Raw genomic sequence first — 27,679 nt, forward strand, 5'->3', positions numbered from 1 at the left:
GTCAAAGGAAACCTGAACATGATACAATCTGTGCTGTTATCCTTACACTGCAAACAGATCACCTGGAGTTTAGATGGGAGAAATGTGATCTGCATCAGATATTCTGCAATTTTTCGGCATAAATCCAGGAAATGACTGAGCCGCACACATGCAGGATTGACTCAACAGCCCTAGTAAGCTGAAAAGCCCCAGGGTCTTGTTGACAGGAACAGTTTCTTGATCCTTCTTCAGACTGTTTGGCTTAGAGAGGCCTTACGAGTGGGACTGTTTCTCACCATAACAGTAGGGAAGTGGCGAGTTTAAGTAGAGCAAATTCCAGTACCTGCAGAAGGGATGCACACGGGAAAGTCGCAAGGCCTTGAGCTGGACTGGGACACAGAAGAGCGGTGACTGGCTTGTTGTGTCCAGATAATTGTAGCACTTGGGATGCACAGCGGCCTCTGATCTTGCATCTGCCTCAGTCCTGGGGCCCATTGGTTTCTTGGCACAACTTAGAGCAGTTTGAGGCTGCTCTAATCTTTTGTTGCTGTGTGCCATGCCCCACGGGGTTGTGTTAGTGTGTGTGTCACAGCAAGACTACTCTTCTTCCCAGTTAGTTCTTGACGCACGTTATCTACAGGTGGGGTCTACCCAGCCAAACAAAGGAAGAAAGCCAAGTCTCATCACAGCACAGTTCTTCTCTGCCCACTTAAAGGTGCTTCGTGACTTTTTTGTGGATGATGTAATTGAAGTTGCTGATAGCCTGGGCCAGGATCTTCCTAAATTGCATGGGATCGGAAGACTTAAAGAGCTTTACAGAGCAACAACCCCAATCGTGTTGGACCGCTTGTACTTGCAAGAGTCAGGCTGAAGGATTTACAGAAGCCGACAGATAAATGGACTCTCTGGGTTTGGGCTGACAGCATTGCACTGCGTGAGTGAGTGAGTGAGGTCAGAAGCCTGGAGGACCTCAGACAAAAAGTGAAAGTCAAGGAGAGTTTAAAAAAGAGCAAACAAGAAAAAATCAATTCATTTTTAAACTAGTCGATGCATGAAAATCACTGATTTACAAAATTATATATTCACTTCCTAGAAACTCATTTGCTTACCTCCTCCATGTGTATTGTTTCCTGCAGATTTCCCCAAGGAAAGGGAAAGATCATTCTGAAGGGTTAGCCATGTTATCAGCTCCTCTGCGCTTTTCCAGAGCACCATTCAAAGGGATGAACATCAATCTGGTCTGGTACAGCATTGATCCTCCTGGCAGCACAGGTTCCTCAGCTCCCCTGTGGTGTCAGGAGCTGTGCCATCCCCGTCAAGTGACTCTACTGATCTGTTCAGCACAAAGTGCACATTGCACAACCACGAGTGTGCCGCTTTTCCAAGGATATATGAGCGGTTCTGCAGGGAGGTGTTGAAATGTCCCTGGACAGCGTTGAGCTAGGGGTGAAAATTCCCACATCCTGTTCCAAATCTCCTGAACCAGCCAGGACTCATTCATTGGGGTTTGCATGCTGCTCGAGTGATGAGATTAGGTGCCTTTTTAGGTTGAAGTGGCCCCGTGCAATGCTTCCTTTTTAATGCATGTATGACTATAGCGGACCCTTGAGAAGCATCAGAGTGTGGAAGCTGATCCTGCAACAGTGGGGCTTGGAGAAGACAACAGGGCACAACAGCTCAGCTCCTGCTGAGCATCCACAGCTCAATCGGGGCTGTGCTGTTGTCTTCACTGAGCCTAGAAGTGGGTGTCCTTGTGGTTTGGACTCTACAGCAAACATGCCTTGATTAGCTGCTCTGGATAAGGCCTCTGCATTTATTCTGGTTGCTTTTGTTTCTTCCCATCAGTGGTTTTGTGGAGTCCATCCTTTTGCAGCTCTCCAAGAGCCTGATCATCTGGGACTGGTCAGGGGACAATGACAGAACTGTCTTCTTTTTCAAGCCTCTGCATAAATAAGCAACATGCTTGAAACATTTCTCCATTTGCTTTTATCAGTGCATTGTGTCCTCCTGCTACAGCTTCTTCTTATCCCATTATTTTGAAGTACCTGCTCGTTCACATTCCTTTATAACATGGATGAGAGCTACCAAATCTTTAATGAAGATCTGGGGGAGAAAAGGAAGTGTGCCAGCCCTTGCGAGATTTAGATCAACCGGGCACAAAAAGTTGTGCTTCCAGCAGGAACATTACGATAATGATGTTACTAATTAATAGTAGCAAATATTAATTAACAATAATTATTGCTCCACCCTGGTTCAGGGCAAAAGGTCAAAGATTCTCAATTTTCCTAAAAAGTGCTCTGCAAACAACATAGAAATAGTGAATGAAAACTTTTTGAAATGCTTTCTTTGGCTGATCATCTTACTTATTTATTTCCTTTTTTTTCACCATGTAAATATTTGGCTGCAATTCATCCTGAACCCAAAAGCAAAACTTTGTGGGTGTTTTTGAAATGGGCTAAAAAACAGTCTCAAGGAATTGGTCAAAACTGAATTAACTGGACATTTTCCAGCAACAACTGGATCTGTATAGAAAATTCCCTGGCCAGCTTTATCGAAGGCAGGTACAAGTAGCAACATTTTAGATGTGGCAAGTGGATTCTTTTTGTCTTTAATTTTCATGCACCTGGTTAGGCACAGAGGGATGGAGTTAAACAAGTGCAGTCTTGAGGGTTCTCCACACAGGCCAGAGAGGGGACAAGGTGCTGCCTGCAAAAGGTTGGTGTAGCCTTGTACTTCCCCAAGACCATTCCTATGGATACAGCCTTGTCTGCTTTCCTTGGCCTCTGAGGAGAGGTGCTGGGCCTCCATGACACCAGTAAGTGGATGAGCAAGTCTAAAGATATTTGCCACAATAGTTCATCTTCTGTGTCGTCCCTGCAAGAGTTTTCAAAAGGCAGAGGGACTTCATATTGCCGGGATAGGTAGCCAAAACCCCTTGACTAGGGTCTAATGTGCAAAAAAAAGGATGCCACAATCAAAGATTATTTCATGGCTCTAGAGCAGTAGGAGGAGGAGGAGCAGTTGCATTTATACAGTCCTAAAATCACATCCAGCCACAAGGCTGATGTGGCCCCCAGTGAAAATGGGTTTGACACCCCTGCTCTAGATCTTAGTGAGCCTTAACTCTCAGGTATGTCCCTCAGACCGTGTGCTTGGCCACTGAAGAGGACCTGCCCACAAACCCTTACCACGGGCAGCAGACTCTGCATACAGAAGGGTCTGGACTGGGAGACCCATGTACCATGCATGCACATGTGTCTTGGCAGCTTCTGTGCTAGCTTGGGAGGTGACAGAAGGTGCTCATGTTCATGAGGGCTTCTTTTCTGTCACTTTTCCCAGTGCTGATTCACTCGTAACTAAAGATGAAAAGCCCAAGCTGTCCTAGACACACAGAAGACCAGTTATCTACTGCCTTCTGTCTAGAAAACTCTTCTCCCCACTCACGCTAGGCTGACTGCAGAGATCTCAAGATGGGCTATACAGTAGCTGTCATGGCATCAAAGCTTCTTCGACACTTTTCTGTTTTGCTTTTTCACTTCTTTCCAGCTTCTTTGTCTGAGTTTTTATTTCCTTCCACCAATTTTCACGTGATTTTCAGTCCTTCCTCAAGAGCACGCTGCTTCAGTCACACTTCAGTTCCAGCCTTGACTGACCTCTCGCGGATGTGCACCTGAGACGGTTTTAGCTCATTTCAGACAAAGTGCCCCTTTTTGAGGTGGGTAGGACACTCACTTCGTTCAGCAGCACCCCTGAGGCCCTTCGGTGTGTTTACAACACGCAGGAAATTTCAGATCCCAGGCAAATGGGCAGCATGTTGCAACATAAACTCGATACCCTTGAAGATTCTGTGAATCCTGACTCAATCAGTGGCGATGAATAAACTTCAGAAATGATTGGGAAGACACCTTCTATTTGGATGCTTTGCTCAAACCCCAGTGCAATCTCTTAAAGGTTTCTCCAAAGTCACGCTTGCCCAGGGCTGTGAGTCTGCCTCACCCAGCTGCCCCAGGCTTGTGGTCTTTAATTGCCAATGGGGTGTCTTCTCCACTTCCTAGCACCACCTTCCTCTGCTGCATCACAAGGAAATTCAACAGCCCTCATGTGTGGTGGTGACCCCTTGGGCTGGGCTTTCATTGGGAGCTGTCTGTGCTCCCTGCTATTGAAACGACATTACTGGTATGACTCTCTTTCCTGTGCTCCAAGATGAACAACCATGAATGAGAACAGATGGTGAATTTTTCAAAGATATTTGCCCGAACAGGGAGACAATTTTCCAGTTTCAAAAGTGACTTGGACACTGAGAAAACTAAGTGTATGACTAGGTTGTTCAGTGCAGCCTCATGCAAAGCCATGCCCTTAAGTTGTCCCTGAGCAGTTTGTGGGGCACAAATAACCCAGCGCGCTCGCACATGGAGGTGTTAGCACAGGTCCTGAAAATCAAGTGCTGTGTAGCACAGAAAGCGGGTTTGGTCATGGGCAGTGAGGGTGCACCAGCTTTTTTCCTCAGTGCAGACCTACCAAACTGCAGTGAACACCGCCAAGAAATCAAATGCCAAAGCCACATCAGCCATGTAGGGCCTTCTAAAACTTTCTTCTGTGAGAGGGACAGCAGGTGAAATGTCCCCTGGACACAGGGTACTCTGCCTTGGAGAACTGGGAACTTAATTCTTTAGGGGAAAGATGGACGGATTTGGAGCTGTGGAGGCGTTGAGGTGGAGAAGGACAGTAGATGGGATGGAGAGATCACGCAGCCTTTTATTGGCTATATCTTCTCCTTGGATCGTGCTGGATTCAGAGGTGTATCTGCAGGTCCCCTCTAGGCATCTAGCATTGAGGCTCAGGCTACCTCTGGTGTACCAGCAGGTTGTCTCACAGAAGGATGGTCTGGTGACTCCTCAAGTCCTTCCCCACATCTCTTCTTAATCCCACCTCTCCCGTTTGGAGAGGAGCCCTCCAGTTCGAAGAATCTGTATCCTTGCAGGCCTGACGGATGGGCTGGTGTACCCTTGTTCCGTACAGCTGCTGCAGCTGCTGAGAGCCCCTAGCACCCCCTCACATGTCACCATGCTCACCTGCTGGCCGAGACCAGTCTGTGATCAGGAAGAACTATTAATAATCAAGGTTTTCTGGTCATAATGAATAGGATAGACTTCTCTAGTTTCTACCTCTTCTCCCCAAGGGAACTAAATATTTGGTGAAAAAACCCTGTCTTCCCTTAAGCAAGTAGACAGAAGTAGCTATTCATCTCTCTTGTTGACTTTTTTTATTGCCCCTGGAGTTGCATATCTGTAACGTGCCATCTAAATCTAAATCTATCAATAACAACAAATGTTGCCATAGCCCTTGAGCAACAGTACAGACATAGTCTGCCAACAAGCTTTGGAACTACAAAGCTTTGGTCATATTAGACATCAAAGCCATCCCTTCCTCATCCTCTTCACTGTGTCTGCAGACTGGGAGCAGGTGTTAATGTACCTTTGTGAGGCACTGCCCATGTGGGGCCAACAGTGACCTGGATGAGGACCTGACCCACCCCACCATGTGTGCAGGTTGAGACCAGTCATCTGACACTGTCCCGAGGCTGCTCCGGTTGTTTGCTGTCCTGTGCAGTGGACTAAGCCATTGACCTCAGGCTCAGGCCTCTGGTCCACGTCCTTTTGGCTGGGGCATCTTTCAGTCTCTTCCTTATTGACCAGCTGGGACCTGCCAAACACTGAGGGACAGTACGGTCTTGTGCAAGGTGTAGAGCCTGCAGCCCTGCTTACCCCAGAAAGATGGAAAACAGCTGTTAAGATGCTAGCTATAAGCTCAGAGGCAGGAGAGGTTGATTGAGGGGTAGGGAGGGCGTTTTAGGACAGACGGAGCTGGGACTTCAAGAAATCTAGGGATAACTTTGAGGGACTATCCAAGAAGGTCAGAAGAAAAGATGTGAAGTGAAGGAGAGAGATAAGTGCTTGGGGGTAAAGTGTTTGCCCCCCACAGCTGAGCTCCCATCGCTTCCCAGGTTCACCCGCAGCTGTTCACGACACGGAGTGTGCGGCTCCTGCTGCACCCATGAGTGGTTCAGCAGCTTGTGTTGCACCCCTGCCCACATCCCCCACTCTCCAAGCGTGGATCAGACTGAGAGCTGCTCTGGGGAGCTTTCGAGCCTTCATCCCCAGGGCACCATCCTTGCCACTGCAGCATCACGCTGATGTATAACTGGTGCGCCATGAGCTGGCACATCCCAGTCCGTCACATAATGTTGGTCAGGATAGCCTGGGAGAGCCTCACAGTTGGGCAGCAAGACCTGTTTGGTTCAGCTTTCTTCTCTGTCCCTTTCTCTCTGTTCACACAGAGACTCTGCGCACGCTTTCTCTCTAAATGCAATGTAACCCTTTTCCCTGGAACATCCTGGGAGTATTTCCGGGGTGAAAAAATGGGAAAGCTCTTGCCGTACACAACACGCACTGTCGCCTGAGCCGCTGCTCGTCACGCTGTGGTGCCTTCTGCCAGTCTTGTCTAGATAGCAGCTCCAAGAAGAGTCTCTGGAAGCAGCAGCCAGCCCATATCGATTTTCCTGCCAGCTGGTGCTTCTAGCAGGTGAGAAGGAAGGAGGCAGGCAGAGTTGGAAAGGTGGGGTTTGGCTGGCTGCTTGAAGATCCACGCCAAAAGTAGAGCTGGAATGCTGCAGGTGCCTGGTTAAAGCAAAGTGGAGAGTAAATACGCGTGTAAAGCCTTTATTTTTTCCATTCATCACAATGCACTTTTTTATTTCTGACCTTAGCCTCAAGAATGGTGCCAGACATGTTCTGTGATTTCTCCCCTTTTCCCCTCCAGATGTCCAAACGGATTCTTCGGACAGAGATGTTTGGAGAAACTGCCTTTGCGATTGTACATGCCAGATCCTAAGCAAAGTATGTTTGAAGACAAAAAATGCACCACACTACTTAAAACCTCACGGGCACAGCGGTGGATGTAGAGTGGTCTAGTCAGGGATGGCTTTTGGTGTCAGCTTTGGGCTAGGGCTTAGGGACGCAGGTAAGGGTGCAGGCTGAAAGCAGAGGCATAGGAGCCAGGGAAGGGATCAGAAGGGGCCTCAATTCAGTCTGTTTGGGTGTCATTTTGCTATCTTGTTTCTCTCCTTCTGGTTTTCTTTCTTCCGGTAGGTGTCCGATCGAATTCACAGGAGACCGGTGTCAGCATTTCGCAATGGTCAGCTTCTCCAGTATGTCTCTTTCTACTTCTCTCTCTCCCTGGTTATTGTGGCTCTGTGTCATGTCCTTAAAGCAGGTTCTTCTGTTCTCCAAGAGCCCTCTTCTGTCTTGTGCGCTCCCAGCTCTCCTTGGCCATAAGAGGAGCTGTGACCGTGTCCAGGAGAAGAGTTGCAGCTCTTGTTATCTCCCCATTTGTTAGAATGGGTTCTGCTTTCATTTCTGATTGAACTTAATGTTGCTTGCTCTTCTCATGCAAAATGCAAATAAGGCACAAGGTTATGTGGTGTGCTGTGTGAGAACAGTTTGTGTGATGAACTCTATCTGCTAGCATTGCTGTCTCAGGATGGACTGTGTTGTGCAGTGCAAGATATGTACATTTTCACATTACTCTTGTGAGGGAGTGTGTGAATCTCTCTGTACCAACTGAGGAAATCACAGCGAGGGCTGTAATGGAATTTCCCCTGAGGTGAGGTGGTGTTTCTGTTTCCAGAAGCTACACCAAGCATCAGTTGCTGTTCAGGTGAGATGGTTGGAGGCTGCCTCGGGGTCGCATCCTGGAGCACGAACAGAGGGTGGGACAGGGCACATGTGCATACCTGGAGGCCTAGAGGTCACGCTGGTGGCTGTCACTGTCCCAGGGCTTCCCAGCCCTCACTACCACGCAGGATATGGGCTAAATCAGGCTATATCCCTCCCGGCCACAGAGATGTTGCTGTCTCTCCTAGGGGGTCAGACAGCTTTGCATATGAGATTGTATCTAACTGTAGTGACCAATCCTTTAACCTCGTATTCATTGGATGTAAATAACCCAGAGCCCCTCCACTTAGTACCTGCCACTTTCTACTTCCCAGTTCCTATGGGCTCTAGGTCTGCAGTGGTGCCTTGCTTACAAACATCATTAGCCCGTTTTGTTCAAGACGGATAATTTTTCCAGGTCCATATTCAGACTGTGTCCCAGCATCAGTGGGATCCTGGGCTGGGTAAGGACTGACTTGAAAAGAGACACAGTTACGGTGCAGGTCATCAGCCACGGTGACGCTTGTGTGATCCAACCCGGCTCCATGCTGGACGTTCGGATGCCACAAATGGTGGTTTTAAAAAGAGCCACAAAAGAGGCTTCGGTTAGTGAGGACTAAAGGAGAAATGCTTCTCAGTGATGCTTCCTTGATTGCCACTGCCCCCTCTCCCACCGCTCCGTAAGAAATCCTGCAGTCCTCATCCCGAACTGGCAGTAGCAGGAGTCTCATTAGCTCATGCTAATAGCTGGCAGTGCTTGCATTAGACTCCCTTCTACAGAGTATACAGACAAGATGCAAATGGGCTTTGTGAGGCCCTTGGGACAGCTTGATGTTTTTACATTGCCTTTTGTTCCAAATTGGCTTCCAAATTTGAAACCTCAATTGATTTATTCTTACAGACTGAAACATCCAAGTAAGCTCTTCTTAAAATGACAAAAGAAAATGTTCTGTTTAGATCTTTAACCTGATGCAGAAAGGTTTCCTTTCTGCTTTGAAGCCCGTGATGTGAGGGACCCCTGCTGCAGACAGCAGTGGGATGTTCATCCAATGAAGCCAATTCGTAGCATGTTTCATAAGGTGACGTCCAACAGGCTTGAACATTATTGCTACTGTGCTGCAAAACCGAAGCAAGGGTGAAAATGAGTTTTATGTCAGGAAAATGCCTTTTCGGAACATTAATGGCAAGAGTAAACAGCGTGTGGGTTGGTTGTTTTATTTTTCCCTAGCTGGCAGAATCCAGCTTTTTATGGGAATGAGGTTTGTTTCAGTTTTATTTGTGTGTTAGAGGAATGACGCCAACTTTCAAACCAACCCATGTACATTTCGTTACCTCAGTTCTGCTTTGACCACAGGATAGTAAAGTAAAAACAGCTCAACAATCCAGGTTACTTGTCTGTACTTGGATAAAAAACATCTAAGAAGATGATTCATGTGTGTTTATAGCTGTTTTCACTTTCAGGTCACAGTTGGGTAATACATGTAGCAGCAGCACTGCAGAGGGGTATGCACTGAGCTTGCTGTTCTTCTGAATAGGAAAAGCATTTCACTGAGTCCAGACTGCTTACTCTCTTCTTTAATCAACAATTAGGACACAGTAGAAGTTGCTGTTGCTCTATAATTCACATAGTGATTCATCCCATATGGGTTCTGACAGGTCAAAAGCTGAAACAGATTAAATGAGATTCTGGCATTTCCACTGGAAATAAAATAGCTCTGTCCTGATTCATGTTTGGAGAACATTGCTAGCACTTGACAGCTACTTAAATAGTAAATAATGACACCTACACTGGTGTTGGTTTAAATGCATTTGGAGTATTTTAGGTTTTCGGGCCTAGATCAGACCCTCCTGGTTCTTTAACATAAATATTAAATAGTACAAGATGACTATTAGTAGGTATATCCCAGGGTTGATTTCTTTCTTGCTAAATTTAAGATGCTGTTCTGAAACGATGTGGCAGATACTTCACAAATTTGGGCCAGAGATGGTGCAGCACCCGAGCATCACGCCAGATGCTGCCCATCTTCCTTCTGGGAGCAGCTTCCCATCTCACCAGTTTAAACCCTTGGTCAGGTTTCTCTCAGGTAAAACTCATCTTCTCTAAGAGTTCAGGCTCTCTTTGTCTACTTGGCAGGTAGCCAAAGATGTATTTAGGCAGGTTTTTCTCGCACGTGATGTTTCTTCATGTTGCTGTTACAACCATATGACCCAGTGCCTACTGTCAGACATATGCCCTACTGCTGGAAAACAAAGAGGGAATGTTAAAAATGAAGGGTTTTTTTCTGTGTCGTGCTCACACTGTTGCTATTTCCTAACAGAGGAACTCACTAGGAATTGTATTATTGGGCAAGCTTGGAGACCTCCTGCTCTGCCCCGGTTCAGCCCTTATTTGGATGAATAGCATTTGCTTTTGCTAGGAACTTGCAGCAGTGGAAGTCAAGCAAGTATCTCAGTGGTTAATTCCTATCTGCTTGCAAGAAGTTTACATTTTGTTTTGCTTGCATTGAACACAAATGGAACGGGAAATGTATCGAGATACTGGAGAAAAAAAGCAAAGCATGCCAAAACAGCTACTTATCTGAGAAAATGGATGCACCGTGCAGACACCATTGCTCTAGCCTGGAAAGCTAGAGCTGTGAGCTGTGATACCTGTGTCAGCTCTAAGCCAGCCTTTATGCTAAGCCTGCCTTAGTCTAAGCCACCCTGATGGTCTGTTTCCTAGCAAGACTCATACTGTGAGGAGATCTAAGGCGGCGTGTTTATTTTGCGCAGCAGCGGTGAGGTGTGTGCGGACAGTGTGCTCCCAGCAGTCAGCAGATGGACATATCTGAGAAGAAAAAGGTGACCTGATGCTGACTGAAGCCTGGTTAGATCCGGTATGAAGTTCACTGATCTCAGTTGGTCTCTGTGCACACTCTTCTACCCACGCATAAGGAACTGGCTGATGGATCAATGTTAGAAGATCATGTAGTCTAGGCTTTACGTAGCTTTTAAGAGGAAAGTCTTATAAAGGCTGTACAATATAACTGAGGGACGTTAAAGAAACATTTAAAACAGTTTTAATTTATACTGAATGAGAATTAATGGTAGTGAACAGAAAGAACAGTGATTGTTTGCAATTACTGTAAAAAACAGAGGAAAGCCCTGGTAAATAAGAATACAGATAATGTTTTCCATGAGTGATGAGTCATTAAATCATCTTACTAAAATGTTTTTCACATCAAGAACTCCATACGATTATATTTGCAGATATAATTAATATATGTACTGCATTGTATATATGCTGGTAAAGTCATATCATCTGCTAGTTTGGGGAGTTAGATCTTGCAGTTTTGATGTAAATCCAATGAAAGAAGAGGGCTGAGAGATCCTAATTCCAACAGTGACCTGAAACAGGAATCTTCCATGGACCTGTCCGCTGGGAATGCCATGTGCAGGCAAGGACCAACCAGCTGTACTGACAGCTTGAGTCCACATCATGAACTCATCTTCTGACCCCTGTTCTCTCTGCCCCTCTCTTTGCAGAGACAGCGGAGCCAGACCATCATTCTTTTTCTAGTGAGCTTTGAGACACCTGTGTTAGTTGTTTGAGTCCAAATTCACACCCCAGGCTGCAGAGGGTTTGGCACCCAAGCCTGAGCATTTGGCTCATCCAACTCCAGTACTGCCATCAGGATGAGATGTGTCACCCTCCAGAGGTGCCAAGGGTGATGAGGGTCACAGGACTAGCTGTCAGACATCTCCCAGAGCCCCGGTACAGGTACCTGCAGAGTCACACACGACAGGTGTCTTTGGCTGTCCACGCACTAGTGAGAACAGAAGCTTAACACAAACAAACATCATAGCCTGAATGAGTCCATAGCATTAGTACCCAGGGACTGATTTGCCTTTGCAGACAGATCTTCATCTCTGCTTACACATGTGGGTGACAAGTTCAGCAATATCCCAAAAGAGGGAGTCTTTCTAATAGGAGAGCTTCTAGTAGGTACTGGAGACTTACCCAATTGACAGCTGTCTCCTGGGTCCATTTTCATAGGGACAGCTATGTCCTGCGGCTCTTTCCAGAAGACAAAAGCACCTCCAAAATCATCCTTCCTTTTTAAAAACTCTTTTTTTAATTATTATTTTTTAAACTGTGCTGTCACCTGAATCTTACAGCTGCCTGTACTACATCAGATCAACACCCAACTCTGTCTTCTCTCTTCCACAAGAAACTTTTCAGGTCCTTGTAAAAGCCTGCTGGAATTTTACTAATAAGTTGCCGGTTTTGGGGCTGGATGGTTGTAAAGATTTTGTAAAACATGTTGGCAGCTGTTTCACTCCTGATGGGGCCGAGATACTGAAACTGAAACATCGTAAGCAGGAACATTTATACCTTCCCTAAGTCTGTGCAGTTGGATTCTTTCCACAATTTAGAAATTTGGGATGAAGTTTTATGTTTGTGCTTGTCTCTTGTATGTGGAATCTGAAATTGCATCTTCACTATTTATTCATCTCTCAAAATACTTGTCGCTGATCTGGAGGACAGCTGTCATACCATTCATCACCTTGGTCAGTGAAACGTTTTCATTTTCTACTTGGTGACCTAATTAAAGTTGGAGTCTGTTCCCTGCCTGTAAACGTACTAGAACAGAGCTGACATTCATATATAATGTAATCTAGCACATTCTCCATTTTTACCCCATATCTCATTCTTGGTTTCTTTACAAAGCTCATATTAATTCATAGTTGGAGTCTTCCTGCTGATCTGCTTCGGAAGCACAGAGCAACATTTTCTGCTGTCCACTGGGAGAGCAGACTTTCTCTTCAACTTTGGGCTCCCCAAGAGTCTGTTATTCAGGTATCAAATCCCTTTTTCAAAGGGAAGAAAGACAGCTACTCTTGGTGCATGGTACTCAGTGTAGCCATCTGGAAACCTGGGAGAGAAGAGCTTGTGCATGGAAACCAGAGCTTTGCAGATGACAATTCTGCTGTCAGCGGGTGCTGATACGAAAACATATCCTTGATGTATCTCCCAGGGCTCTTTAACTGTAGCCGTGAAAAGCTTAGTGTGATGGGTCTACCTCTTGACTGATTCGCTGCGTGGCAGGACATTTCCCTTATGTAAGCATTATAGATTCCTCCCAACAACAGATAACAAGAACAGGTACTTCTGAGATGAGACCCATCATCTGTTCCTGAGCATCTGTCGCACAGTCACTGGGTGTGATCTGTGTAGTGATCTCAGCAGAGATTCCTGCCCTATCATCCTTTTCTGTAGATCAGATCACATTTTCTGTAGATCAGGTGTCCGGGTCTTCCCATTAGTCATTCTTTCCAAGGAAGTTGCTTTCATAGAGCCCTTCCAGCCAGAAAAGCAGAAACTGATTCTACCTGCAGTGCCTGTATCAGGCTGTCTGAGCTGGAAATAGTATCATATGTTCCCCCAGTGGCACACAAACTGGCTCCAGCACTGACCTTGTGTGGAAGCAGAGCAGTGCAGGTTTATCAAGCCAGAGGCTTCTTGTTTTCCTGAGGGATGGTCCCATTCACTCTGTAGTCACCAGGCTGCAGCTGGAGGACTGTTGGTCCTCACCATGACATGTAAAAGTGACCCTTCTGGCAGGTGGGGTTTGGATGCTTGCTTCTCACACTGAAGTGAAGTGTCCCTATGAGCAGATGGACAAATCTATCACTTCAAGCACTACTGGAAAGATCCAGATCTTAATTTCAGCTTCTCTGTTCACTTCATTTTGTCTGTTCAGTAGTTTTCTACCTCTTGATTCCAAAATGAAAACAATAATTAGAAGAATGCTCCTTTTTTTTTCCTGTCTGTTTCATCCTCCACCTCTTCACTCATCTGAATCCTAAAGCAATATTTAGCAGCATTTTAAATTCCACAAGCATTCTGCAGCTTCCTTCCAATAACATGATAACTGCTGGCCACTTAATTACAGGGTGGTGACTACATTGTGTTGTGGCTGGGTAATTACAGGGCATTTGTGGTTTATCATAACAGGGCTATTCCTCTCCACTGCAGTACAGGTTACCCTTTGGGATCTCCTGAAGTTAATTGCACGCTAATCCGCAGTAGCTTGCTAATACTCTGTTGTTACATATCTGGACTCTTTAGGCCCACCAGTTTTTTTGTATTGATACAGTACTGGACGAACTAAATGGCTGTGCAGTTTATGACAAGTTTAGAGACTTCCTGTGCTTGGAGATCCCATGTATTGCCCAGCCTTAACACAAGCAGTATCCTTTGTACCCAGCATCATGGGACTGTCTTGCATTGCTCCTTGTAACCCTGGGGGAAGCCTGGACCAGGGTGCTGCAAGTATCACTCTTGTTAGTACAGTTTATTATCAATAGACTGTCTTGATGGTCCTCAGGTGTCCACTTTGTTTCATGCCTTGGAGCGTGCTCTGTGATTCAGCCTCTGGGAGACCATGCGGTAACTAAACATCTTAATGAGGCTCTTAGGCAACCTGAAATCCACATGAGGAGAGGCCCAGTTTTCACAGCTGTTTGCTACTGCTTTTATCCTTCTTAATCATCCTATAAATCTACAATTCAGTGTGAGCCATCTTGTCTTAAGGTGTTACTCCTATAAGGATATTTTAGATGAAATGCTTTTGTATGTTCATCTTTTAAAGCAGGCAAAATACATTATAAATCAAGCTGGAACACAAGAGGTTCCGCTTAAATTTGAGAAAAAACTTCTTCTCAGTGAGGGTAACAGAGCACTGTCCCAGGCTGCCCAGGGAGGTTGTGGAGTCTCCTTCTCTGGAGACATTCAAAACCCGCCTGGACATGTTCCTGTGCGACCTCACCTGGGTGTTCCTGCTCCAGCAGGGGGATTGGACTGGATGATCTTTTGAGGTCCCTTCCAATCCCAAACATACTGTGATACTGTGATACTGTGATAAAGAAAAACATAGTCACAGACTCACTGCGGACCAAGTAAGCGTAGGAGTTAGTCTTCTGTGTGATGATGAGAAAAGAATCCACCACAAAATTTGTGACAGTGGGTCCACAGAATGCCCGCTCTACTGGTAGCACCCAAATCAAACTGAATTTTTTCTTTCAGTCCACTTCAGATGAACGTCAACCTTTGGGGGACTTGAGTGTAAGATCTGTGCATCACTTAACTCCTCAGCAGGCCCAGCTTTGAACAGTTGAGTGGTACCAATCTGCACGATGGGATCCAACCTGAGTCACGTGCAGCTGGGATGAGGAGTGTGGAAATGAGACATTTTTGTCATCTCTTTCATTTTTTTACCCTTTTTCCCTTCCTCAGTTCTCCCATTCTTGCTGCCTTTCTCTGTTGGACAGCCTTCTGTCATACATACTGTAGTTAGGTATCTGAACATTTCCAAACTACTGGTCCGGTCTCCTTTGGGATCAACACAGAAGAGCCTAACTTAGCTTTTAGGTACAGGAAATAACATAAATACTACATTCAAGAGACCAGTAGATACTGTTTCCTTAACACTGATGGCTGCATTAGGAAGAATGCATTCTATTTTTAAGTCCAACATTTTCAGAAAGGTTCTGCAGGCACATTTGGAATGAGATTTTTTCCAAAAAACATGTCCCCTCTTCAAATGGTCTGGGGAGTCTCACAGCAGTTTGGGGTGCTCAGTGCCATGACCAGGGAGCGTGTGTGGGGTTCAGACAGAAGGCTGATGATGTGAGAAAAATAACAGGCCCATTTCCTCAGCCTAGAGCTGCCCACTCAGTGCTGTCTCACTGCAGTTTATTTGCGTGGTATCCTCTGGATGTATTGCTTCCAATAGAGTTTGTCCCGTGGGAGTTGGAGAGAACTGCTGCACTCTGTCAGCGCTCCTGAAGTGTATCAGTTTGTCTCTACAGAGGGGATTCATCCGTTTAATTTTAACTATCCCAAAGGCTCCCCCGCCACAAGCCTGAGACGCAATGCACCATTGCAGCCACCTCTGTCAGTGTGGAGCGAATCACCATCTGAAGGAGCTGGAGAACTTACCTGGACCTCATGCTTCCCTCTATATGGTTCATGGCCATAGAGGGGACTGTTGCCAAAAGGTTTCCAGGCATCCCCAGTCTAACTGGGAAGGTGAGTAAAATGCAGGTTGACTGAACGGTTGTAGGACACAGTGTGGGTGCAACACATCATGCTGAGCATCTTCTCCTCCCGAAGCTTTTAAAGATGTGTTACTCTTCCTGATCAACCTCTTTAAAAAAGCAAAGGAGACTTCTTTTGAGCATGGTATGCAGAGATATCTTTTGTTCCAGACTAAAACAGATTGCTGTCTCTAGGAAAAATTTTGTTTCTCAAACATGTTTGTTACCAAGCGGTATTATTGTTGATATAAAATAGGTGGGCACAGTGTGGTAAGCCATCTTTGTGAGGATGACACCCTTCTGCTGAATGCAGAATGATTACATTTTGAAGCAATGTTTTTCCCAGAGCTGGGGTCATCTCATTAGCCTCTGGTTTGTAATATATTTTGCAATTTTGAGCAGTCTCCTCTTTAGAGAAGATGTGAACCCTCCAGATCCTTGCCTGCTCTTGAAGTGTCCCCTCTCCCACTGTCCCAGCACAGAGGGCAATACCTGCCAAGCTGGGAGGATCTCCTGAGCAGGAGAAGGGGAGAATGGCTCCATATTCAATGTGTTCGGTTATGTGAGACAGCAATGCCTGTAGCTACAACTGACTGACACTTCTCGCCTTGCTTTCAATGGCTTAATGTGCTAGGAGTGCTTCTCTGCATACCATCAAACAGCTGGTTTGCTATTATCATCAGTGGAGATAACAGAGAAGCAAAACATTGCATGATGGAAATTTCAGTAGCTCCCAGTATGGGTCCAATAATCCCTTTGCTTTTTCAAGGAAGTTGATGTGTCATCTGGGGGATTTTTCCACTGGAAATCTTAGAGAACAGCCTTGCAAATCTCACTAAGTGCCTCAAACGTGGTTTCTCTCCTGCTCGTAGAACCTGTAGCTAAGATTCAGTGAGCCAGCATGGGATGGGGACACAAAAGAAACAGCAGTTCTGATGTGAGGGGGACAGTGGGAAGGCTGAAGCTCCTCAGGTCTTGCCCACCGTGTCCGTTTGCACAGGCATTTCTGAATTTACAGAAACACGTTCTAAATTGCATCCATTTGCAGCTGTAGGTGTTACAGCATACCCTAGAAACGGGAGGAAATGTGGCAGTACAGACAGCATGCAGCTGTCAGATGGATCAATAGCACAGACACGGGTGAAATTTAATGTATCTCTGCAGACATTTGTCACAGTGTCAGGTGAAGCAGCGTGTGTAATGAGAGCATGCGTTAGGAAAAGGTCAAGTTTAGGATGAATGTATTCTGTCCAGTTCTCTGCTGCCCACCACATTGTGTCCCTGTCACTGTAACTTGTACAATATGACTGTGAAATGCATGGTAGAGTTTGCCATTCCTTTCGCACAAATGTGAGATGTGAAGCAGAGAGCAGCCAGTTTTCCTAGCCTTTAAGTTATACAAAATTAACAAAAAAATCCACCCCAACACAACTGTTCCTGCCCCCCAAATAAAATAATACACACAAAAAAAAACCCAAAACACAAACATCAGCATTGTTTTGAAGAGAAGAACCTGCTTTAGTTGAAACGTGTTTACATGTTCCATAATGATTAGTGCTAATTTTCCTCTGCCCAAATTTTTAGCAGTGTTGCAATATTTCTGTACAGCAAGATGCAATTCCTGTTGAAAACAGAGCAAATAGATCTCTAAGCTGCAAATAAACTTGTGTGTATGGTGATTTGGAACAGTAGAGCTCACTTTTGTGTACAGTGATAAGTTTGGAGAACTTTAATGTTTATGCAAGAAAAATTGTCTCTAAGTGAGGACTGTACCAGGAAAATTACTAAAATTAATGATGCCTGTTTTGGATAACTGTGTTACTGATTCATTAGGTAAACTCTACTTTACTTAGCGCTATCTCTGCAAGATGAACTGCAATCCAGCTTGATAATGAATATGAATCTGAAAGCAGATGCTCCAGTTCAGCATGCTTGCTGTTTATAAAAGCAATGCAGAACCACAGCAGAAGTGAAATCCGGAAGATTAGAAACTTGAGGGAAACTCTCGTTGCGATTTGCGCATTTAGCTCTGCGGAGGCTTCATTGCCTTGCCCAGGCAAGTAATCCCTGGCAGCATCGCCGGCTCAGCCGCAGATCTGCGCCACAAGGGCAGCGCTCGCACGGCTGACGCCCGTCGGGTGACTTACGGGCGATGCTGCTGCAGGACGTTTTGCATCCGGGACCAGACGTGCGGTTGCAGGCAGCAGAATCGTGCTGGCATCCCCAGGGCCCACGCGCATGTCCGCACGTCTGTCCGCATGTCTATCCGCACGTCTGTCCACACGTCTGTGCGCCAAGCACTCGGCCGCAGGCAGAGGTGCGTGCAAACCAGGCAGGGCACATTTTGCCTGTAGAAAGCGGATGAAGGGTTTTACCCAGTTCACATAGTCACTATGTGTTTTGACCTGTCAGCAGTTGTTTCAGAACAGTACCTTTTTATTTTTATTTTTTATTTTCTTTCTTTTTTTTTTTTTTTTAATTTTAACTGCCTAAACTGTGAATTCCATATCAGGTACTAACAAACATGGCTCATCTCAAAAGAATTCATAATTAACTAAAAGAATTCATAATTAACTCCCACTGCAATTTGTTTGGGTCTTTCTTTACGTAAGGTAAAACCTCTGTTGGGAATTTGAATGCTCTGGAGCATACACTGTGTTCTGTGTAACTGCTGCTGAGCCTACAGAAAAGCTGACCTGCTGTAATGCACAGTGTGTGTGTTTGTGTATTAGAGATCTCTGACAGACCTGTTTTTCTCTTTCTCTTCCTTCTTTCTGCATTGGCAGAGCATCTTGGATTTGAATTAAAGGGTATGGAACAACCATTCATTTATTAATCAGAAGCCATTAAGAGCTGCCCACATTATATTTATGGCTTTAATGGGATGATTAAAAAATCAGCTGTTCTGTTCTCTTCGCTGGCACCGAGATAGATGTTTGGATTAAAAACAAAACCAAAACAAAACAACCAAACAAAAACCCTAAAAAAAACCAAACCAACCAACAAAAAAATGCTGAATCTAAATGTAAACCTATAATGTGTATTTTTAGCAGCACTTTTTTCTTTGTTCCAAGCAGCAGCCTGGTGTGTGTGGCGTGACTGGGACGTTACAATTGCCATGTCTCCTCATTCAACATGCTTTTGTGTATTTAACTGAAAAGCTGGAGTTTGTGTCCATCCAAAAGGTTGGGAATGGGCAGGCATTCCAGGAGCGGGAAGGCAAGTTTCAGGAAGATTGGGACTTCTGTAGAAATTGCCGTCATAGACCCACTAACCCCCACCAAATCCTATGAAGGGTCAGGACGAGCTTTGCCATCCTCCCAAAGGTTAACTGCGTATTTCTGTTCTTGACCAGGAGGCAATGGTTCTAGAATTAGTCTAGAAAGAAGTGAGCCCAGGGAAGTCAGTTGTCTCCCGTGAGAGTGGACGGGGCAAAGCTGAGCATCACAGTGGCAAGTTGGAGTTTGGAAAAACACTGCAGTGTCTTAAATGCTCTAAAAATAGCCACTTTGGACAATTTTCTGTTCTGGCCCTATTGCTCATAGTCATATTATTTTTCTTCTCAGTCTGTTTTTAGAAATATATCAAGTATCTCTTGAGGAAGCACCTGGGAAAAGAAACCCTTGATGCTAGGTTTCCCTTGAGTGTCTCGGCCAAGCACAGGGAGGACTTGACCAGATGAGAGCAGAGAAATTTATCTTTACCACTTAAAAAAACTGACCCGGCAATGTCAGCCAGAGCAGCTCTTCACATGAAGGTATTTCAGTTCCATTTGCTAGAGGTATGGGGACACCAGACTTTCACTTCTGGATCCCACATTGTCTTCTCGGCTGCCTGTGGTGGAGGGACATGCACTAGATGAAGCTGGAGAATCTTGTCTCCTCCAGATTTTGCGTGCTGACCCACTGGGATTGGTGTGCAACCCCCAGCGATTCTTCCCTGCTGCAGAAAACGTGTGAGTTTTGTGGTCAGGTGTTTCAGAGAAAGTGGTGCTGCTAATACTAATACACTCAAATAAACCTGAAAATTGAGGATTTTTGACATCCCTTTTTTGTTGACCTTTTGTCGTTTTCCTCGTCCATTGTCAACGTCATCACAGAACCGCACACATCCCATTCCCGGTCTGCAGTCGTCTCTTCTCTGTCATTTCACGCGTTGCTGTGACACCCATGGCTGGACTGTGATTCTGTCGGCATTATGTGGCACCGCACGGTTTGTTCGTAGTGTTTGCTGCTGTAGAGTGACAGTGCTGCTGATGAAGACATGGTGTTTGTAGGGCATACAGGCACAGATGGACAAGTCCTGCTCCAGGATCTTACCTTCTCACATCCAGAATTATAGTGTGCATACTCCTATTTTCCTTCTGTCACTGTTGACGTGGTTTTGTGCAAGACACTGTGTTATTGGGCATCAGCTTTAATGAGATGTTAGGAGCCAGGCTACATGACTGTCAGCAGGTCATTTAATGTTTAGTTTAGCAGCGCTGATGCACAGACTCACACTTCACGCAGCAGAGCTGTCAGCTCAGGGCAGCGAGGATACATCTGCATTTCTCATGAGCTCAAACATTCCCCATACAATTCGGGTGAAAGTTCAGGAGTCAGATGTGCCAGAGTTGGGGTCCCACACTGACACAATCACCAGAACAGAGGCTGTGGTGTGAGCCTTGGCTGAAAAATTTCATCATGTAGGTGACAGGAAAAAAAAGAGCCATAGTTTGCTATTTCTCCTCCTCCATGATTCAAAGGGAATGATTTATGCTTGCAAAAAAAGAGTCTTTGTTGCAAAAAATGTAGTTGGTGAAGAATCTTGGAAAAAATTGGCTTGATGGAGGATGGGTCCATGGTGAAAACTGACTTCATACCCAGCTTTTTAAAATTCTTTTGTAATATAGAAGTAGTTTTTACTGGGTAGTAGCAAAATTCTCACCTGGTGCCATCCGTAACCAGGACAAGATCCTAGCTGGGTTTCCTGGTTCTGATAAAATCTCTGAAAGTCCTGTCTGAAAGAAAGACCTGTACAGCTGGAATCCATGTCCCAAAGGTGTGCAAAAACAAGAAAAGTAAGAAAGCTTGTCTGCCATGGTTGCTGATGCCTGGAGTAGGGCATCTGTGCAAGGGAAAACGCATTGTTGAAGGAGGTATTTCACCCCAGAGTGAGTTCTTTCCCCATACCAGCTCCACATGGTTCCTCACAGTAAAGCACAAGGAGTATGAGGTCAGCCAGCGCCCAAGCCCCACTCTGTGAGTAGGTCCCAGGACATTATGGCTCTGAGCAGGTGCTGCAGTAACTTTCAGCCCAAGGAGACCCATGGCGTGCATCTCCTGGCCCACAGCACTGTGGAGCTGGAGGCTGGGGGAGCCGGAGCTGCCGCCTCTCTGGGGAGCAGTGGGACATTGCACCCCGAGTGCCTCGTCCAGACAAGGGCCAGTGCACTAACCAAACAGATGGAAATGTAGTTCTTTAAAGAGTACCTGTGCAGCAATGGCGTGAAGCAAGCCCTGCAGATCAGCTTTTGCATGTTCATGTCTGGGCTGTCATTCTCAGCCCCTGCTTTAGTGAATCTTTCTTTGTTCCCATTTTAAGAGTTAGCAACAGATAAACATTTTTCCTAGCACTTTTTTTCCTTCCTAAACTGGCAAGCTGGAATCAGTCTAAATATTGAATGTTTAAATGCTTCCACCTTGCGTTTTGTTGGGGTTTTTTTGCTAAATTTTCTGGGACCGGAGGTTTTTGGGACCAGACCTGTTTCCTTTCTGGTTTTGTATTTCACTTTTTTGGTAGCACATGGAGTATCATATAGCCAGTCCAAGGTGTTTAGTGTGGCATGGTGGTCCATGCTGAGCACAGCAACCATGGCATGGGTTTTATTGGCTAACATGTATGAAAAAAATAAGTCAATGAATACTAAAGGTGGCACAAACCCCAGTGACTTTAACATTAACACATAGTATGGAGGCACAAGGACATCATTAATAGATACCAAACTAAAACGCTAATGGCAGCTGCGCACTGAATCCTCCTCTCAGTCATTCAGCTGGAGAAGCAAATCGTCTCTGCTGCTCTGAGATTGCTGGATATCACCAAGAAGAGCATCTGCTCTGGTGTAGCCACAGAAGAAGAGGTGTCCTTGCAGTGCGGTTGCTGCCTACACGTGGTTCAGTTACACTGCAGGTGGCATCCTAGCATTTCCTTGGAGCTTTGATTCATTTGGATGAATTACCTCATTGCCAGCATGGTCTGGGTTTTGATGCAAGTGACTGACTTTTCTGGTTTGAAAGGTGGGCCGTGACAAATGGTGATATTTGAGAGAAGCAGCAGCATGCTGCTTGAATTTGGTGTGTGCTTCTGCGTTACCTGGTGCAATTGAATTAATTGCTTCCTAGGGCTTCATTAAAAATCCATACCTATAATTGGTTACTGTATTTTAATTAGTCTGCTCCCTTCTCTTTGTCTTACACACTATCACTTTTCCATCCTCATTCTGCTTTCTGACTGTTTTAGGATGTCCCTTTCAGCACCTACATGCTTTGGGGCCTGTTGCTCAGTGGTTTCTAGCACTCTGCTGAGCTCCAGGGCATGCAGCCGCTGCAAGGAAAGGCATTCTGAGTCCATCAGAGCAGAGAGCCTGTGATGAGAGCATCACAGGGCATGCGTGTACGTGGTGAGTGGGGGATGCTTGGGGACTTCTTTGGTACGCTACTGAGTTACTCAGAAGTGGGGAGAGGAGAGTAGTGGGGACCTTTTGAGATTAGTCACCAAGTTCCGCTGCAGAGAAAGAGAAAGGAAGAAGCATGTTTGAGTGCAGAAGGGGTGAGCTGCTGAGGGAGAGAGGGTGAAGGTGCAGAGGGACAGAAGGAGTGAAGGTCTCTTGAGTGGTAAGGTTGGCCAGCTGGTCTGAGGTTCGGGGCAGCTAGCAGAGGCGGGCAGTGGGTTGGTAGGAGGTCTGACTGAGCCCTGTTGTCCATCTTACCCTCATGTAGTGCTGGTTCCTCTGCAGCCAGACACAGCCCTGGTGCTGGACCCCGTTTGTAACTGGTTTCTTTCTCTCCATTTGCAGAGGCAGAGGAGCTCTACCAGAAGAGAGTTTTAACCATCACGGGAATCTGCGTTGCCTTGCTTGTGGTGGGCATCGTCTGTGTGGTAGCTTACTGTAAAACCAAGTGAGTATGGGTGGCTAACAGACAATAACTGGCCAGAGGTTACTGAGTGGCAGCATTCATGCTTAACACTTTAATGCGCTTCACCCAAATGCTATTTTAAGTACATGCTGTGATACTATATTCCCAGGAAGGTCTCATGAAGGAGGCCAGTGGAGGCACCTACTAGGCTGTGCCTGAGCAGGATGTTTTCCTGGGGCCGTTTGCTTATCACCCGAATCAGCATCATTTTGCCGAGCCAGGTGTTGCTGTGTTGCTGGAAGAGCTGACCCCCAAGCCAGTAGCTCATCTTCTGGCAGCAGAAGCACACTGGGCTGTTGTGTAGGAGCTGTGGTCTCAGCTATTTACATTTCAGGGATTTACAAAGCAATCTTCATGGAACAAGAGGCTTGGGGACCTCTTTTATGACCGTCCTTCCCTGCCTGGACAGCACCTTTTTCCCTAGTTAGCCTGCACCTTGCCTGAGGTCAGGCTGCCCCTGGGACAAGAGGGGTCTTGTGGAGGAGATGCCCTCCCAGGGGCACAGATAGGCTTTGTTGCTTTGTGCTCAATGCAGGATAGGTCAAGTGCCTTGCCACCAAAGCCAAGCCAGGACCTACTTTCCCCTTCTGTTGTCCCCGCTTTTCTCCTCTGCTCCCAGCCCCATGGTGCCCCTTGCTCCACTGCATTGTGCTGGGCCTTGTCTTGCAAAAGGGGACACTGGACCCAGCTTTCCCAGTTTCCCATAATGAGAAATATTCTCCTTTTTTTCAAAAAGCAGCAGAAGGTCACAAATGCAGAACGTCTTGTTTCTTCCTCTTTGCAGCTTTCCACAAACACCATTGAAACACCAAGTGTGTCCAAGACTTGCCTTCTCCTTCATCTGCTTCTCCCAAGTGTCTCTGAGGGCAGAAAACACCATGAGATAAGTCTTCCTAATAATTTTTTTCCTTTCTCTTTTAAAGGAAACAGAGAAAACAAATGCATAATCATCTACGGCAGAACATGTGCCCTGCCCATCAGAACAGGAGCCTTGCGAATGGGCCAAGCCATCCGCGTTTGGATCCTGAGGAAATTCAAATGGCTGATGTAAGAACTTTTGTCTGCATCTCCCTGCACGTTACTGAGTGCCTGTTTTCCGCCAGGGGTTTGACACGGATGCGTGTGCATACATACCTGTGTGCATGTTGAGAGAAGCAAAACACTAACAAACTCCAGTAAAGAGATGAGAGTATGCATAGAAACCTTTCCAAAACAGACATCTGAAGGGAAACGTGATTTTACTTGGAAGCACAGGATGAGATTAGGGCACTTGAGACAGGCTTGTTTTGATGAATCAAGTGTGATCCTGTTTTCCTCTAAGAGAGATGTTCCCGGTGTTTCCTGTTTATTAATCTATCCCATCAATCCCCACTTTGCCACTTGACAAATGCGATCAGTGTGGCAGGGGCTAGACCTGCCACGGTGACCATGTCATGCTAAAGCCCTGGGTTAGCACACATGACTGTACCAAGAGTTGCATCCTGGGCAAGGTGAGATGTCCTGGTGGGATGTCACTGTCACATAAGTGAGAATCGTCTAAGAATGTAGGACCAGATCCAGAAGGGTGGATCTGTGACTTCAGTCACATGAGATTCCCATCAAACTCCATGAACTCAGTAGGACAATCAATGTGCTTAAGTGCCTTGCTGGACTGAGGCATTGAAAGGGATGAGAGGCTTGAGAAGTGGGCCCATGTGAGCCTCATGAAGTTCAACAAGGCCAAATGCAAGGCCCTCCACATGGGTCAGGGCAATCCCAAGCACAAATGCAGGCTGGGGAATGAAGAAATTGAGATCAGTCATTAGAAGGAGAACTTGGAGCTGTTGGTTGATGAGAAGCTCAACATGACCCAGCAATGTGCACTTGCAGCCCAGAAAGCCAACTGTATCCTGAGCTGCGTCAAAAGAAGTGTGACCAGCAGGTCGAGGAAGGGGATTCTCCCCCTCTGCTTTGCTCTCATGAGACCCCACCTGGAGTACTGCATCCAGCTCTGGGGCCTCTAACATAAGAAGGACATGAACCCGTTGGAGTGAGTCACGAGAAGGGCCACGAAAACAATCAGAGGACTGGAGCACCTCTTCTATGAGGAGAGCCTGAGAGAGTTGGGGTTCAGCCTGGAGAAGGGTCTGGGGATAACTTATTGCAGCTTTCCAGTACCTAAAAGAGGCCTACAAGAAAGCTAGAGAGAGACCTTTTAGCAATGCCTGTTGCAATAGGACAAGGGTTAATGGCTTGCAACTGAAAGAGGGTAGATTTAGATAAGATAGAAAGCAGAAATTCTTCCCGGTGAGGCACTGGAACAGGCTGCCCAGAGAAGCTGTGGATGCCTCATCCCTGGAGGTGTTCAAGGCCAGGCTGGATGGGGCTTTGAGTAGCCTGGTCTAGTGGAAGGTGTCCCTGGCCATGGCATGAGGGCTGGAACTAGATGGTCTTTAAGGTCCCATCCAACCCAAACCATTCTATGATTCTAAGAAGGGTGGGGGGAGACAGACTCAAACAAGAAGTACTGATGGAAGTGAGTACAATGAATCAGTTACAGCCTATGCTGGGTCACCCTTTGGATGTTAAAATTTAGCTAGGTTGAAACCCAGCCACAAATAAAGAGGGAAAGTGAATTGTTGAGAACCACAGCCCTCTGGGCCCAAAGTCCTGACTCTCCCAGAGAGTGTCCCTGTGAAAAGCAGGGCTTCTCACTAGATGGCATAAATATTTGGATTACACCTGGTGTTTCCATAGGGCCAGTGTCTCTAGCAGATCTCATGTGGTTGTCTTTTTGCTGGCACTCTGTTGGGTGTATAAACCCCTGTGAGCAGAGAAGTTTTTCTAGTCAGCAGCTACACATGGTACCACTGTCCTCTGGGGAACCCCTTGGCTCTTCACAACCCTTCTACAGTCGCCATGCCATAGCCCTTTTCCAGTGTTCCAAGTGCAGAGGCTGAGAAGAGCCTCCAGCCTCTTTGTCTCCTTCCATGGGCTGTCAAGCTGCCTGTTACACTCAGTCCTTATGTGATTTCACCAGAAGTAATCAAGCTAGCTGAATTTGGCTGTGGCAGTGTTGGCAAGCTGGTGGCTGACCTGTGTGACTCTTTGTGTTTTACAGTATATTTCTAAGAATGTTTCTGCCACTGAACATGTGATCCGAAGGGAAACAGAGACAACCTTTTCGGGAAGTCACTCCTGCTCCCCATCTCATCACTGCTCCACAGCCACTCCAACGTCCAGCCAGAGGTGATGTATCTCGTCTTCCCCGAACTTTCTCCCGCTGTTTGCCTTAGGATGCTGTGAGATTCAAAGCCAGTAAAAGGTTTTCCTTTCACCTCTTTCTGTTTTCACTTGATGTTTGGCACTACACTGGCATACAGGCCATGTGGACACTGCGGGTCACAGCTGGTTAGAGAGAGGTGTGGGAATGTCTTGACTTGCAGTGAGGTGCCAGCAGGAATGTGCAGCACTGACATAGCTGTAAACTCAGATGAAATTAAGTTGTGGTTTCAAGCTTTGCACAGACACGAACAAGAGGATTCGTCTAGGAAAGGTTTTTGCAAGTTGTGTTTGCAAGCACACTGGGCAACTGCAACAATTCATTAAGCGCACATGGGTTATCTGTTTTATGCTTGATATGTTTAGAATGTATTTGCCTTGTGGACGGCAAAGTACACAAAACATCACAAATGGCTTTGGCCGGTTTCTCAGAGTCAGGGTCTGACTTGAGAGTCACAGTTTTTCATGGGAAAACAAAACTGCAATTTATCACAGTACAGAAAGTTGCTTTGGAATATCAGCCTCCGAGGCGGTGGCACCGCTTTCACTGGAAGTCTTTCTGAAGCTCTCAGGAAAATTGGCGCTATCCAGAAAGTACCAATAATTCTTGATACCCAGCTTGAGGCATGATTTTTTTTACATATCAAAATAACCATCGAGGTGGGAAGAGCAGCATGACTCAGAACCTGAAGTTCCTAGCATTTTCGAGAACATCTTAATTGCAGATGGAGTTTCCCTATTTTTATGATGGCCAGAGAAGTCCTTCAAATGCTCTAGACAAAGTCCTGTGCTGTTTTCAGTTTGGATGTTCAGGTTCTTCCTCTTACATAGCTTTCATGTTGCTTTCGGTAAGTGACCGTGTTTCCCCAGGCAAGCACTTGCCTTTGAAAACTGACTGTGAGGTGTACGGGGGGCTGTATCTACAGCCTGTCAATGATGTGCATGGATGTTATAAAGTGAAAGATGTCCTGGCTTATTTACTTCATTAGCCCAGTGTCTGTGTCTCCATTTGTTCAGGAAGCAATGAATCATTTCAGCTAAAGCTTAAAGATGGCTCTTTAAGGTTTCTTCGGGGGTCAGACATTCATCAGGGATGAGCCCGTACTCTCAGTGTACAATGCATCAGCTCAACTTCAGATATTGAATATAGGATTTCAAGTGGACTCCTCTGTCTAGACCTTCAACAAGTAGAGAAGGAGCCAAGAATGACTTGCTGGGCTGGAAATGACTGCTGTCCAGGGAAATCCTGCCCCTGGTGAGCTAGACAGTGTGTTCTCCAGGTCTTTTTGGACTTGAACGCTTGCAGCCCAACCCTGGCTAAATGTGTGCAAGCTTGAACCAGGCACGCAGAGGCTCCTGTGTCTGCAGAGATGCACCTTGCTGGCCTTCCATGCTCACTTCAAAGTCCTGGGACTCCAGGGCCACCTCTGGGCACCTCCTAAAGTTGCAAAAGTGTGTCTGGAG

At 46.1% G+C, this 27,679-nt stretch overlaps 1 protein-coding gene across 6 annotated transcripts in view; it reads left to right on the top strand.

The window, feature by feature from the left end:
- Nucleotides 1-27,679, top strand: part of NRG2 (neuregulin 2) — a 162,263-nt gene that overhangs the window by 131,069 nt on the left and 3,515 nt on the right. For 3 of the 6 annotated variants that reach the window (XM_065030180.1, XM_065030181.1, XM_065030182.1), the window contains 5 exons: nucleotides 7,128-7,186; nucleotides 18,560-18,583; nucleotides 22,834-22,936; nucleotides 23,878-24,001; nucleotides 26,055-26,182. In XM_065030180.1, coding sequence (XP_064886252.1) covers nucleotides 7,128-7,186; nucleotides 18,560-18,583; nucleotides 22,834-22,936; nucleotides 23,878-24,001; nucleotides 26,055-26,182 — 438 coding nt within the window. Of the gene's footprint in view, nucleotides 1-6,798; nucleotides 6,876-7,127; nucleotides 7,187-18,559; nucleotides 18,584-22,833; nucleotides 22,937-23,877; nucleotides 24,002-26,054; nucleotides 26,183-27,679 lie in introns of all 6 variants that reach the window. The other 3 variants (XM_065030177.1, XM_065030179.1, XM_065030178.1) reach the window with 2 other exon arrangements.

The sequence above is a fragment of the Columba livia genome, chromosome 14 (genome assembly GCF_036013475.1).
Source record: "Columba livia isolate bColLiv1 breed racing homer chromosome 14, bColLiv1.pat.W.v2, whole genome shotgun sequence".
In the NCBI taxonomy this organism is placed as follows: domain Eukaryota; kingdom Metazoa; phylum Chordata; class Aves; order Columbiformes; family Columbidae; genus Columba; species Columba livia.